General features: G+C 43.5%; 1 protein-coding gene across 1 annotated transcript in view; it reads left to right on the forward strand.

Moving 5' to 3' along the window:
- ANXA10 (annexin A10) overlaps positions 1–14,597 on the forward strand; it is a 330,211-nt gene that overhangs the window by 87,460 nt on the left and 228,154 nt on the right. Inside the window, exon 5 of the mRNA XM_069630205.1 lies at positions 11,839–11,952. Coding sequence (XP_069486306.1) covers positions 11,839–11,952 — 114 coding nt within the window. The remainder of the gene's footprint in view (positions 1–11,838; positions 11,953–14,597) is intronic.

A 14,597-nucleotide genomic window follows, 5' to 3' on the forward strand; every position in this document is an offset into this window, starting at 1 on the left:
ACTTTCTTCGAGACTGTCCAGTGAAACCAGCTAAGAAGGCTGTAGGAGCCGCAGATACCAGTGCCACAAATTCTGAACAGGGAAACGACCTAGCCCGGCAAGTGTAGAGGTCCTCTTGCCGAGCGTTAAAATCTGTCCCGTGACCTCGCATTTCGTGGTGCCTATGGTCCTCATTAGCCCTGAACGTCCGGATCGTTTGCATGCAATTGAAGCTTACATCGACAGCGGAGCAATCGGTAATTATGTGGATCGTGAAATGGCTTCAAGGATGAATCTACCTCTTGTCCCTAAGGCAGTAAAAGACGTCATTACTACAGTGGATGGCACGGAGATAGCCTCCGGACCAGTAACGCACGCCACCCAAGAAGTGACGTTAGTGAGCCAAGATGGACACCGGGAGAAAATCGTGTTCGATGTGATCAAGGCCCCTCAGTTCCAGATCATTCTGGGAATTCCTTCGTTAGAGAAGCACAATCCTCGGATCGATTGGCGAGCAAAGACGGTTCAGTTTCCAGAATGTTTGACCACTTGTTATTCTCGGCCTGATGTCTCATTGGCGGCAATCTCTTCTGAGGTTCCCAAATTACCTCCCGAATACCAGGAATTCCAAGACGTCTTTCGGAAGGACCAAGCTAACACCCTGCCTCCTCATAGGTCTTACGACTGTCAAATAGATCTGATACCCGGAACAACTCCTCCTTGCAGTAGGATTTATGCCCTCACCGAGCCAGAGAATCTTCACCTCAGACAATATCTGGACCAATACCTAGCTAACGGGTTTATTCGTCCTTCAAAATCTCCAGCTTCCTCGGCTTTGTTCTTTGTTCTGAAAAAGGAAGGAGACCTTAGGACTTGTATAGATTACCGCGCCCTGAGTCAGATCACCGTTAAAAACAGATACCCGTTACCTTTGATCCCTGAACTCCTGGACCAAGTCAAAGATGCATGTATATATACAAAGTTGGATCTCAGAGGAGCCTACCATTTGGTACGAATAAAGGAGGGCGATGAACGGAAGACGGCCTTCCGCACCAAGTATGGGCTATTTGAGTATCAAGTTATGCTCTTTGGACTTTGTAACGCTCCGGCCGCCTTCCAGTATTTTATGAACGATGTCCTTAGAGAACTCATCGATGTGTGTGTTGTTGTCTACATTGATGACATCCTCCTCTATTCATCATCTGAAGAGGAACATCAGAAACATGTTAAAGAAGTCCTCGAGAGATTACGTCAACATAACCTTTTTGCTAAGCTTGAAAAATGCGTTTTCAACGTAACTGAAGTTGAGTTCCTGGGATTCATATTGTCACCTAACGGAGTCCATATGGATTCGAAAAAAGTCGATGCGATCATCAAGTGGCCTTCACCAACCTCTGTAAAAGGAGTTCAAAGCATGTTAGGTTTCGCTAACTTTTACCGTAGATTCATTCCTGAATTCTCTCGAATTGTCCAACCCATCACCGCTCTGTTAAAGAAGAACAAACGTTTTGAGTGGTCTACCGAGGCAGAACAAGCCTTTCAGGACTTAAAAGTTAAATTCATTTCTGCACCTGTTCTAAAACATCCTCGTCCAGAACTCCCCTACATCGTGGAAACGGATGCTTCTAGTCTAGCTATGGGGGCAGTTTTATCACAAAGAGATCCGGTCACACACCAATTACATCCTGTAGCCTTTTGGTCTCGCAAATTCTCGGCTCCCGAGATCAACTATTCAATTACAGACAAGGAACTTTTAGCTATCAGATCGGCCTTTAAAGCCTGGCGGTATTATCTTTTGGGAGCCAGACACACAGTCACCGTAATGACAGATCACCGCAACTTACAATATCTAAAGACGGCCAAGGCTCAGTCTTCCAGGCAACTTCGCTGGGCTCTGTTTTTGGCTGAGTTTGACTTTATAATTACTTATCGACCAGGCAGTAAAAACAGAAAAGCAGATGCCCTCTCCCGGATGGGAATAGATGAACACTTGACCAATCCAGAACCAATACCCATAATCCCAGAACAAAGGATTTTGGGCTTGGTCAGCGCTTAATCCTTTGAAGACATCAAGACTACAGTCAAATCAATCCTAACTCCGGCCGAATTACAGGACTGGCAATTAAAGGGAAAAGAATTCTCTGTGGATCAAGACCTTCCATATTTCCGAGGACGATTGTACTTGCCCAGTGAGAAAATACAAGAACAAGTGATCTCCTGTTATCACGACTCACTAATGGAGGGACACCCTGGCATTACCAAAACCATGGAAAAGGTCAAAGACATTTCTGGTGGCCATCATGGAAGAAGGATATTAGAGACTTCGTAATCTCCTGCGGTGTATGTGCCCAAAATAAAAGTCAGAAGGAGAAACCAGCCGGCCTCTTACATCCACTAGACATCCCTCCCTGTCCATGGCATACCCTGTCCATGGATTTCATCACGGACTTACCTCCATGCTCAGGGTATAATACCATTTTAGTAGTCATGGATCTATTCTCCAAGATGGCTCACTTCATTCCCCTGAAAGGCCTACCTACAGCTTCAGTATTGGCCCGAGAATTCTTAGAAAACATCGTTCGGCTACACGGTTTTCCCTCGGTTTTGGTCTCCGATAGGGGAAGTCAATTCATCTCCCACTTTTGGCGAAGTTGCTGTCGTTTAGCCCAAATTGATGTGAGACTTTCAACCAGTCACCATCCCCAAACTGACGGACAAACCGAGAGGACAAATCAAACTCTAGAGCAATATCTACGTTGCATGCTCCAACAAACTGAAAACCCTTGGAAGGACATTCTTTGGATCGCGGAGTACGCTTATAACAATTCGACTCATTCGGGAACCGGGAAGACTCCCTTCTTCCTATTATATGGACACCATCCTAGGACCTCGAACCTGGATCCTCCCCAAGAATTCGAAGCACCTGCTGTGGATCACTTGCACTCTGAGATCAGTCGTGCTTTTAAGGAAGCCACTGCCCATCTGCAAAGAGCTAAAGCTCAATTCAAGAAAGGAGCAGATCAACACCGTAAAGAGGCCCCTCACTACGCAGTAGGAGATCAGGTCTAGTTATCCACTAAGCACCTGCCTCTAAAAGGACCCCGCACCTTCATTCCGAGATACCTTGGACCCTATCTCATCTCTGCTATAATTAATCCGGTAGCTGTCAAATTGGAATTACCTTCGCATATGAAAATACATCCAGTATTCCATGTCTCCTTACTAAAACCAGTACAACCAGAAACCTGATTGACCGAACTCCCAGAACCTGTTTTAGTAGATGGAGAACTCGAATTCGAAGTAAAGAACATCCTAGATTCCAAAATCTCCAAATCTAAATTATATTATCTGGTTGATTGGAAAGGATACGGCCCCCAGGAAAGGTCTTGGGAACCCTGAGAATATGTCCATGCACCTCGTCTGGTCAAGAAATTCCATCTGAATCACCCCGACAAACCAAAACCCCTGGAGAAGACACGCTTGGGAGGGGCCTTGAGGGGGGGTACTGTCATGATCACTGCTTCCAAGGAGTCAGGACCAGCCCAACGTCCTTGGAAGCAGGCCCCTAACCTTAATCCTAGGCACCAGCCGGTCCCCACTGGGACCTTTTGGACCTTGTCCTGGCGCCGGTGGCACCAGGCTCATCAATGCCATCGGTCCCGGCACTAGAAGCGCCGGGCTCATAATCTATATGAAGATGCTTGGGTGGACTTACCTGCAGCAGACCATGCTGCTTACTTACCAGCTGCATAGGAATCCTCAGTAAGCCGGAACTACTTTCTTACCTGGGTGGGGCAAGCTCCACTCCCTGGATACAACACTGGAACTCTTCTGGAACAGGAACTCTTTTCTTACCTAGGCGGGGCCGTGGAGGAAGATGCCTCCGCACTCCAAGGCTATTTAAACCACACCCGATTGATGAAACGTGCTTCGCGTTATTCTGCATCTGCAGCAGAACGCTCACCGAGTCTGTTCCAGCTTTTCTCCTATCCGGGCCCGAACCTGCAAGAACAATACTTACCATTCCTGCATCCAGTCTTCAGCAGAACCTGCAAGAACAATACTTACCATCCCCGCATCCAGTCTTCAGCAACACCTGCAAAATAAGAAACTACAGGTTAGCACGGCAACCTTCATACGAAGCGCATTACTCACCTGATCCATCGGCAGTGACCATTTCATCATGCTGCATCTCCGCCTGTGAAAACAAAGGCATAGTTATTTCTTACCGGCACTCTGGGTCTCCAACGCTGCAATCCGGACCTGAAAGACAAAAGGAGTGACATTACACAGGTATTTACTTACGCCCATCGCGCTCGCCATAATAGGACGCCTGCAAATACTCCGGCGTTTTCCAGCATCTCTTCAGCACGAACCCACAGCTGCAAGAGAAAAGAAACAGTTAGAGCGCTTGCATTTACTCACGCATTTCCAAGCGCTTCATTCCCATTCCAAGGCTCTGGCTCCAGCTTCGGCTCCCTTCACACCATCCTCTGTCTCCAGAGCCCTGCAAAACAAATAGGAGAAAGCATTATACCAAACCCTGATCTACATAAAAGTGCCCTCGCACCTAAAGACTTTAAGGACAAAAGGTGTCCGGAAACTCACCGCTTGTGCAGTTAATGGCGGTAGCAATCCTCTGATGTTAAGAGGCCTATGTTTTACCCAGTGAAGGAACTGGCAACGGCACCCTGCACCAGACGCAGATGGAGAGCCCAGCATTCACCTATCTAAGGTGAGCACGTTGACCTGGGGGATTCTACGGGGAAGCTGGGAATAGAGAGAGAGAGAGAGAGAGACACTCAACTGCCCAGATCATTAACCCCCATATTCTCTCATCTGCAGAAATCTCACCCTTCGAGTTCGACACACAGTGCGAAGAGGCTCAGCCCCAGAAGCCAACCGAGTCCTGCACATCACCTTTCGAGTCACAGACACCTTCCTGCCTAGACCAGCGCCTCCGTGGGAATCAGGTGAGCGTTACACCGATATACTCTACAACATGACGCTAGAACAGAAAGCAGTTAGATTATTGGCTCTACAGAACCGGATGGTGTTAGACGTCATCCTGGCTGAGCGTGATGTAGTATGTAAATTGGTGGGATCTGCTTGTTGCGTTTTCGTACCTGATTCCTCCCCAACCATATTCAAGGCAATACAAAATCTGCACATCCTAAGTACAGAAGTTCATGTTCCCGGGGAAACTTGGATCTTAGTACTTGGTTCTGGGACTTTTTACGATCTTGGGGATGTAAACTTCTTTCAGTCTTAATGGTTATCCTTGGTATTTTGTTGTTCTGTTGTTGTTGCATACAATGTCTTCCTGTCATATGTTCGATGTTAGGGGGATCTTGTGCGCAAACTGTAGGAACATTAGGACCGAAAATGCACACACCTGAGACAATGACTAATGTTTTTATAATGAAGGATATTACTGTTAAGGATTTGATGGCAATTGATATATCTGATTAATGTGATTCAGGATGTACGGACATTGAAACGTGGAGTCACGAGTAAAGCGAATATTTTTAGTAAGGCTCTTGGCTTAGGCCAAAAGGAGGTTTTGTGACTTGCAAAAGAGTAACTCATGTAGACTCTACCAACATTGCTTTATGTGCAAAAGTGGCTGGGTGGGACAGGAAGTCTGGCAGCACGGGCAGGAAGTCATGTGCCAGGTACCTGAACTTGCTACCAGCACGCCTTGAGCATTTTTAAAAATGATTTTCTGTTTTACGGGGCAGCAGGTGAAGTTCTTGATCAGCCCATGCTTTGGGCAGGAACTGACCCGAGAGAACGGTCAGGCCAGATCCCCAGTTTAGGCCCAGGACAGCCAAGCCCCACCAGGCTCACCCAGCTCTATCAGTAACTATCAAAGATTGATGATTCTCCTTGCAGTGCCCTTTCCTGTGAAGTCACTTCTGTTGGTGTGAATAGAAATTAGGAGGTTTGCATGTGGTTTTGACAGATCTCTAACAGGACAGGTCCTACATGGATAATGGCCCTACAGTTTCGTAATTTGTTTGTGCTGCGTATGTGCTAAAATGCCATATGCCATTAATATTACTAAAAAGATGATGTGGGGAGGGGCATGGATGTGAATGATACTGTATGGAACCGCGTGGACTGAGCTACTACGTCTAAAGTTACTGCAAAACCATTTTGTAAAGTTGGCCACCCTAGATGGAAAATGTTGGATACATAGGTGTGTATGCACCTTTGTGAGTGAGAAGTTAAATTATCATTGGATGTTTCAAATAGAAGCTATGTCCCAAAGTTAACAATGCAGGCTCCAGGCGAAAGGGAAAGGTGGAGCACTTCAAACATAAATATGACAACCAAGAAGTCTACAAAGTACTATTTAGAAGTAGGAACAACCTTTAAATTCACTCTTTTTACCCATCATCAGACAAGCGTATCTGCGCTTCTCACATTCCAAAAATGTTCATTTATTCAGCATAAACTCCTTTCCTGGATGCAGGCAGAGGGTTGCGAAGCTCGGCTGGTTTACAGGAGTAAGGAAGCTCATCTGGGTACAGAATGTTTCTGACGAGCTGCAGCAACTGAGCCCGGGGAGTGTCATGAAGAAGACACACAGCGCACCATTCACATGCCCTCCTCTTGGATGCAATCACACGCATACAGTTAGAGCAAAAAGCACCAGCTGTGCAAGCTCTTCCCCCGTTGCTTATTTACACTCCATTCTCAGAGAGCACCCAATGTGGGAAAAGACCTCGCTTCTCAGTGTCCTGTACCTCTCACAGGACCTCACAGCTCAAGGACTTTGAAATATGCATTAATTTTAGTCTGTATGAAGTATGAAAAAACAACCCTTGTGCTCGAGAAATGTTGATCTGAAACAGATTAAAAACCAATACACAACATACCCAACATACAGATCCAGTGACATTTTATTCTTCAAATACAGTTACTTAAAGGAGTAGTTAATTCAAAAATGTTATGCTTTGAAGATGTTGGCCATAAAAAAGATATATTGGCATTGTTTTAAAAAAAGTTCCTATGGCAATTCATTTTTAAAATTTCCTTTCAAGTGTTGCTTTTCAAGTTAATGCTCTGCTCTTGCAGCAACAATCAAGCAAAAGCCACCTACTGGGAGCTTTTGCTTATTGCAGCTGGAGAGCAAAGCATTTTCCAGCATGCAGGCAGAGTGTTCATTGATGCTGTTGACATGTAAAAAAGTGGAAAGCGGAGAACCTTTTTAAGCGGATAGAGGGAACTAAGAGCTGACCTCATCAGTGCCATGTCATGCTTACTGCACAGGTCTATTCACCTGCTGTGTTTATTCACAGATCCCTCGAAAGTGAGGCCCTCCAGAGGAACCAACCTATACATGGAATAAGCAGATACACCTACACAATAAGCTTCAATCACACTGTACTGAGGCATGGCGCCTGCACAGTGATACAGCTGAAACATAAAGCCATGCACTGCACCACCATTCGCCTGTTTCTCCCTCTCAAAGTTTCACTACAAAACCATTTTGCAAATAGATGTCATTCAGAATTTGCCAGGAAAACCACAGTGCTCACATCAGAGCCCTGAGATCCTCTCTGGCGTGAGCACTGTCCTCTGTGTGTTTGCAGGATTTTGCTGGCATTCAGGATTTCTAGCTCCCTGCTGCCGGCAACATCCACACTTAGACTTTACAGAAAGCCAGCAAAGGAGGAAGGAGAGAATGTTTTTAGAGACAATGTTACTGTGAGGAAAAGGCTTAAATGGTCATATGATAATATTAACATGTCTTAGTATAGGAGTAGTGTTTCTGCTTTATTTGGTTGTAAAAGAAAACATTGATACACGATTAAATGACAATGTGAACAGAGAAAAGAGGAGTTTAATGAATGAGGAGGGTTTTACCATGAAACTGATAATGGGCGTAGTACATAATCAGGAAACATTTGGTATGATGAAATGTTGCATGTGGGAAGATAGCGGGCAAACAGCATATGATATGTCTGTTCACTCATCCCACACATCACTGGAATGACCAGGCTCTTCCTACCGCAACGTGTGTCGTATGAGGAAGCAGGATGCCTAATGCACCTATACATCTGCAAGACAAGGGGTTTATTCCATACAGTGGGTGGATGAAGGGGAACATGTATATGCAGACAATTACATGAAGCGAACAAGGATGGCTGAAAATAAGGAAACACAAAACATGGTAGTGGAATATGTAGTAGAAGGTTCTAAAAAAGGGGAGCTAAAAATAAGCAAACTCACAAAATTCGAGTGCATAAATGAAGAGGGACAAAGCATTCACTGGTGTCACACAAGACCATTAATGAGAATAAAAGGGGTGATGTGTTATGGTGGCAAATGGGAGGGGGGAATAATTCAATGTTGTGCTGAACGGTTGGTCGGATATGAGCAAAGAGTAGCAGCCCAGGTGAATAACAGCTGTAAGGTCATCTAGGGAAAATATGTACATGCATAAATGTGGCTGTATGAAAAACATCAACCAGTTGACATCAAGAGCTTTACACAGTGTCCTCTGTGTTCAGGTCAAGTGGGTGTACCCATCTGGGGACTAACACAGGATATGCCAAGGTGATGATAAGTGTGGCGCTGGTGCAGGGGGTGGCGGTGATCATGGACATGTGGTGGGCCTGTGAGTCAAAGGCCTATGCCCAGCTCCTGCAGGATTGGGGGGAATGATGTGCAATTGTCACCCTGCACAACCCTCACCTGGTGGTGCCTCAAAACAGCAATGCCATGAACATTGCACTACAGGAGAGAGTGGTGCAGCAAGGAGAAAAAGAGAAATCACTGAGAAGAAGAAAACAGGAGAATAATTATTTTTTCTGTAAAGAGTGCTGGGAACTTGGCTGCAATCCCTGATGAGGTCTGGTTGTTCTCTAAAGCTGCAACCTTCTTCATGTCCTTGCTGCTTCCAGGTGTACAGGCCGCAGCCAATGCAAAGTGGATTCAGCTCATTTGTTTTGAGCAACTAAAGCTGGCTAATTCAACAGCAAAATGGTTAAATGCAATAAAGGAAGAAATTAGGGCACTATGTTTGGTGGCCCTCCAGAACCACTACATTTTGGACCTTTTAACTGCTATTGAAGGTGGTGTGTGTGCCAAATTTTAAAGCAGCTGTTGCACCATGGTACCTGATGAGAGGCTTCTAATGGAACACTGAAGGTAGCTATAAAGGAAATACAGACACTCCACGAAAAAATGACAAGCAAGGCTAATGGAGTGCACCCAAGAAATTGGCCTGACAGCGTTTTCACATGGGTGCCCACCTGGCTTTCTGAAATATATTTCGAGTGACTATCCACGCGTTAGTGCTCATTCTCATCACCTTCTCCATCAGCAAGCACCTTTTTAGACTTTTTACTAACAAACAAAGAGGAACTGTTATGTTACCCCTGAGCATCGATAATGACAATAAAAAGATGGGTACTAATGGACTAATTGGAGAAAATGGGGAAGATGATATTGATGGGTGGGTTACAACACAGCCTGTGGATTTAGAAAAGTATGAGCAATTTTGGATATCATGTCTTAAGGACGGAACATGGTGTATAAGGGTGGAGGACTCATTAAATGGTTGGGAAGAAGCTGGGGGAGATATGACAAGGTTGGAAAAAATTTTGATCCAAAAAGACAAGGTAGCAAAAAGGGAGCGGGAGTAGGAAAAGAGTTAGTCATTGATAAACCAATAAAACGGGGGAATAATGTGAAAAAAATGCAATTTCAGCACGGCAAAGAGCCATGAATTTATTAGCTGTGGGAGTAGTGATCTGAGGGCGAGGGTGGCGTCTGTGATAACTACACTGCAAATTCAATGTAGGATGGATAATGCCCAAAAAAATTAATATCTCACAATTAAAGAAATAACAATAATAAAGATGAATGACCGGTAAGTATAATAAAATTTAATATTAGTCTGAAGTGCAGTAAATAGGCCCCAAAGCATGGTTTTGCAGAAACATGTGTTTGTTTCAATAACTTAGAAGCCACAGCGGCTGATAGCAATGTTTGTTACTTACAAGGTCACAAGGCAGAGCTCACGAATCCCGCCGAAAGGTAATGAATACACAATTATTTTATAATCCGACATATTTAATTTACTGAGCTTGATTTACTTAACAGTTTCAAAAAGCCTGTAGCAGTTTAAATTGCCACTGAACTCATTTCTACCCCAAAAGAAGGTCAAGGAATTGTTAAAGTGATACATTTGCACAGTGACTTGTCTTTGGTTCAATGCTCTAGCAGTGTCATGGTGGAAGGTTCTTTCTCATGAGAACAAAGATGAGATGACGGGACAGATGAGCACAGTTCTGCTGGTCATTTCAAATGTTTCAATGAATTGGCATTACAATGTGGGAACTGGGGGTTGGTCTGTGACGTTGCAGTGGGAGGCTGGGATGATGTAGCCAGGTCTGCAGGACCCAATCACTGAAAGTAATATATGTCCATCCATAGTAGTCTAATATACAGTAACCAATCAGCTAATTGGTGGGTGAATTTTAATGTTGCCAAATGCCCAGTGTTAATTACTTTAGATGGTTATAAAAGCTTCCAATTTAAGGGTGTTTCTTTGACAGCACCTTTTCATGCAGTTCTGTTCCGCATTCTGTTTGAATAAAGCTGTCCCAGCTGCACCTGGGATACTGAAATAAAACTGTGTTACTCCTTGCTTGGCGTACACTCCTTTTTGACTGCTTTTTACATTTTTTACCGGTGAGTTCTGAGGTGACCCTTGATACATTTTTATCAGAGAAATTAAACATAAGCCTGGGCAATCAAAGCGAACACTTCTGGGAATGATAACATTTTCTCCTTTCAAACGAGGAAAATATTGGCAGTGATTAACATAGGCCCAGATACATTATAAAACTAGAGAGGATTCAGTGTTTACACCTGTATGGGTATGCAATGCACTGATGTGACCTTTCACTATTAGTATGATGATGAGTATTATTATTATCATTATTATTAGAATATTTATTGAGCATAAACCTAGTTTTGGGAAGCAAAGGAGCTCTTTACTAGTCATATGGGGCAGTAAAACAGTCAGGAAATCAGATCACAAGGGATCAATGGGAGGGTGCGGGGTGCTTCCAGTGTGCGGGGGCTGGGGGAGCAGATCACCCCATCTAGGTTAAGGACTTAAAAAGTATCACTAATACACTAGGCCAATCAGTACACTTAATCAATACTCATCATCCAGCCAATCAGGGGTTTGGATTTAGTGTCAGATCCCAAACCCCATTCACTCCCTATTTTGTCCACATATGAAAATATGTTCATTCATACACTTGCTGCTATGCATCTACAGAAAGGCCACAATGAGAGTTATTTGTGACTCAACAACTTATATATGTGCTTTTTTTCATTTCGGTTTGTACCAAACAGAATTCAAGCCTGCACACATGACACATTCCGTCTTAAAAGAAGATATGATCAAAACTCAACACATAAAACACCCTTCAATTTCTTGGAACCGTCTCTTCTTTGATAGCAAATAGAATGAATCCAATATTAGCAGAACCTGGTGCTTATATTCTCAATGTCACGTGTGTGAGACATAACAATTTCCTTCATTGTGAGTTCACAAGGTAGCAAGTGTGAATGCTAGAAGGGGGTCTGGTTCTCTGCGTCACTGAAAACCCATTTGATTGTATGCAATTACATGTTCACTATGTCCTACAATCAAACACACACAAAACCAATTTTAAGGTTAATCTTATTATATGTCCTGAGGTCCCACTTTTAAATGTAAAGGTGTCTAGGCATTTCTTTGTTGAGCACCATGGGCTAAACATGGTGATGATGTTGTTCAGCTGAACCCAAATGACAAAGTTAATTGGTTAATGCTTTTCCTCCTAGGATTTAATTGAGGACCTCAGGGAGAACCTTTCTGACCATTTTAAAGACGTCATGGTCGGTCTGATGTTCCAGCCTGCATCTTATGATGCCCACGAGCTTTGGCACGCAATGAAGGTATTTCTCTTTACAAATGTCATCTTTAGTCATTATTCATGGTTCACTGTGTCATCTGTGTTCTATCTACTACTTGGAAATGCATTCATTTTGCTTTACAAATATCATCTTCATTCATTATTCATAGCTTTAGCATAGCAAATCCACTTCGTCTGAAGCGACACCTTTATTATTAAAATCACATGTCTGGAAAGCATTGCCAATGTGTGGTTTTAGTAACTATTAGCAATGCTGTTTGAAGACTGATATTTTCTATTTATTTGAAGAATATGAACTATGTTAAAATCACTATTTGGTGTTAACGTATATAATGAAATTATAATAAGTGTGCTTTCTTAGGAGTATAAGAAAAGATGGACAAAGCAATGCACCGAACATACACTGAGAAAAGGGTAAAATGTAAAGGTAAAACATGCCAATGTAAATGACAATGAACGTGGCCATTGCTTTTTCACCTTTTTCAACTTTATGCTAAAATGAATTAAAGAAAGCTGAACTTATTATTTGTATTTATTGTCGGAGATGGCCTTAAGACCGTCCAGGCTCAGAAAGGTGGTTCAAGGGTTTTTAATTTCAAACTAGTAGCTTCCCTTCCTCACTTCCTGTGGGTGTCTCACCACCCTAACCCATGCACCCTTAGCCCTCAGATTTCTCAGGTATAGATTGGTAACACCTACTGTCGAATACTGGATGTTGGTGATGGCCAAAAGGCAAAAACCTCCTCTATGTATCTAACTGGCTGCCAGTTCCCAGGTTTCTCAACAGGGAAATATGTCTTCTTCTGCTAGTGACAGACACCCTGCTCCATTTCTTCCCTCACATGTTCCTTTTATCTCTGCTTACTGATCTTACAACTCCCTCTATTCTACCCCCTCCCTCTCCCTTCTATCATCTTTCCACATCCACTTGCTCTTCTGCCCTATCTCACTCCCTCTGGGCATCTCTCCACTCTCTCTCTCTCTTCTGTCCCTCCAATGTCCACACTGTCTCTCCACTCTTCTTTCCTGGCCCCTCTCGTGCCCTCTCTCTACCTGCCTCCACTCCTTTTCCTCTACTCTACTCACCCCTCTCCACTTTACTCTATTTCCCTCAACACTCTCCTCTCTCTTCTCCATTCTACACTGTCCTCTCCACTCTACTCTCAGACACAAAATCCCCTATCTACACCTTTATGCCCAGATATTAACACACTCTCCAGATTTCATCAACTACCCCATCCTGCTTCACTCGGCCCTCACTACTTCTGCCACTACCACCTTGCACTCTTTCCACATCCTCCTAGCATACACTCTCTTTCACACTCAGGCTCTGTCTAATGCCCCTCTACACTTCTCCACTTCTCTCTCTGGCTTTCTTTCTGGGTTACCCGGGTGAACATCTTTAAAAAAAAACTTCTATTCCTACCTTTTTTCAGTCCCTGTTTGCAGAGTAGCAGTAAGGTGCACAGGCTGCTCATTTTCCAAGTGATTTTCATCATGTGCTGGTGATTTCTGTTGTCAAATCGGTTTGGGAAGGGGTTCTGTGTCTCTCCTTTTCCCCTTCATTCTCCCCTCACTCCCAGTTTTGTTTTCTGTTTCCCTAAATGTGTAAATGTGTGTAAAATAAATCAGCCAATGTCTAAGCCTAATTTAATTGCAGGTGACAAGTTACATTCTGTTCATGCCCCGATTCAACCATTGCTTCGATTTGGTACCTGCAATGAGCCTGTGTGCATAATGTGCACGGGGGGGGGGGGGTAGTACATCTTCAGAATTTGCTGTATTCTTTATAGTCTAATGTTCACTATTTTCTCGAAGTAAGCAATAGATCTTTATATTGACCTTATGCCTTTTAGTAATATAAAGATATGTGAGTTCAGCTCTACTGATCCTTTCCCAGTCTGTCCCAGCCATATCATCTGCACGCTCATTCTGCGGGTCTACGTTAGGGTCCAGAAGCCTCCGTTTCTTTATCTTCCTCTACCTCTGAAGATAAGGGAAATGATTTCAAGTAGCCAGCTTGCTGGCTGACAGTAAAACACAGAGGTAGTGAGGCGGCTTCCAAGAACACGTCTCCAATAAGATCAGAACCCAATTAGAAGACATAATTCTGAAATCCTATACAATTCAAGAAAACTCTAGAAAAAGAGATTGATGGATCACTGGCAAGAAGAAGCTCTCACAATAAAAAGTAGGTAAACATCTCCTTGCAATCAAAGGCTGCTTATATACAGAATACCAGTCAATGATGGAAAGAGGACAAATCCACAGTTACCTTATACTCCTGCCATCCATTAGCATGAATCAATAAACAGATGAAATCTTTATTGTTCGACCCATGTGGTGTTTATTTTGCAATTCTCCCTTCCCAATTTATGTCATGTCGTGTTAGGTTATTTTAATTAATTATGTTGTTTTCTGCAAGACAGTCAAGCAATTTGAAGAAACTGGAATTTAATATGTTGCATTCAACAAAACACTGTAATAAATAATATTCAGAAGAAGCACTGGGTACATGAAAAAGACCAGGCCACTTAAAGAAGTCCTGTAAATGTAAGCTGGAAAACCGAGATTCTACACCCCTGGTTAGAAATAGGACCCTCTGGTGTCCATTTTCCACGGTGAAAGGTAACTGCAACTCGGGCTCAAAAGGGTAGACCTGGTTGT

This window comes from Ambystoma mexicanum, chromosome 6q, assembly GCF_040938575.1.
Source record: "Ambystoma mexicanum isolate Mex_15411 chromosome 6q, UKY_AmexF1_1, whole genome shotgun sequence".
In the NCBI taxonomy this organism is placed as follows: domain Eukaryota; kingdom Metazoa; phylum Chordata; class Amphibia; order Caudata; family Ambystomatidae; genus Ambystoma; species Ambystoma mexicanum.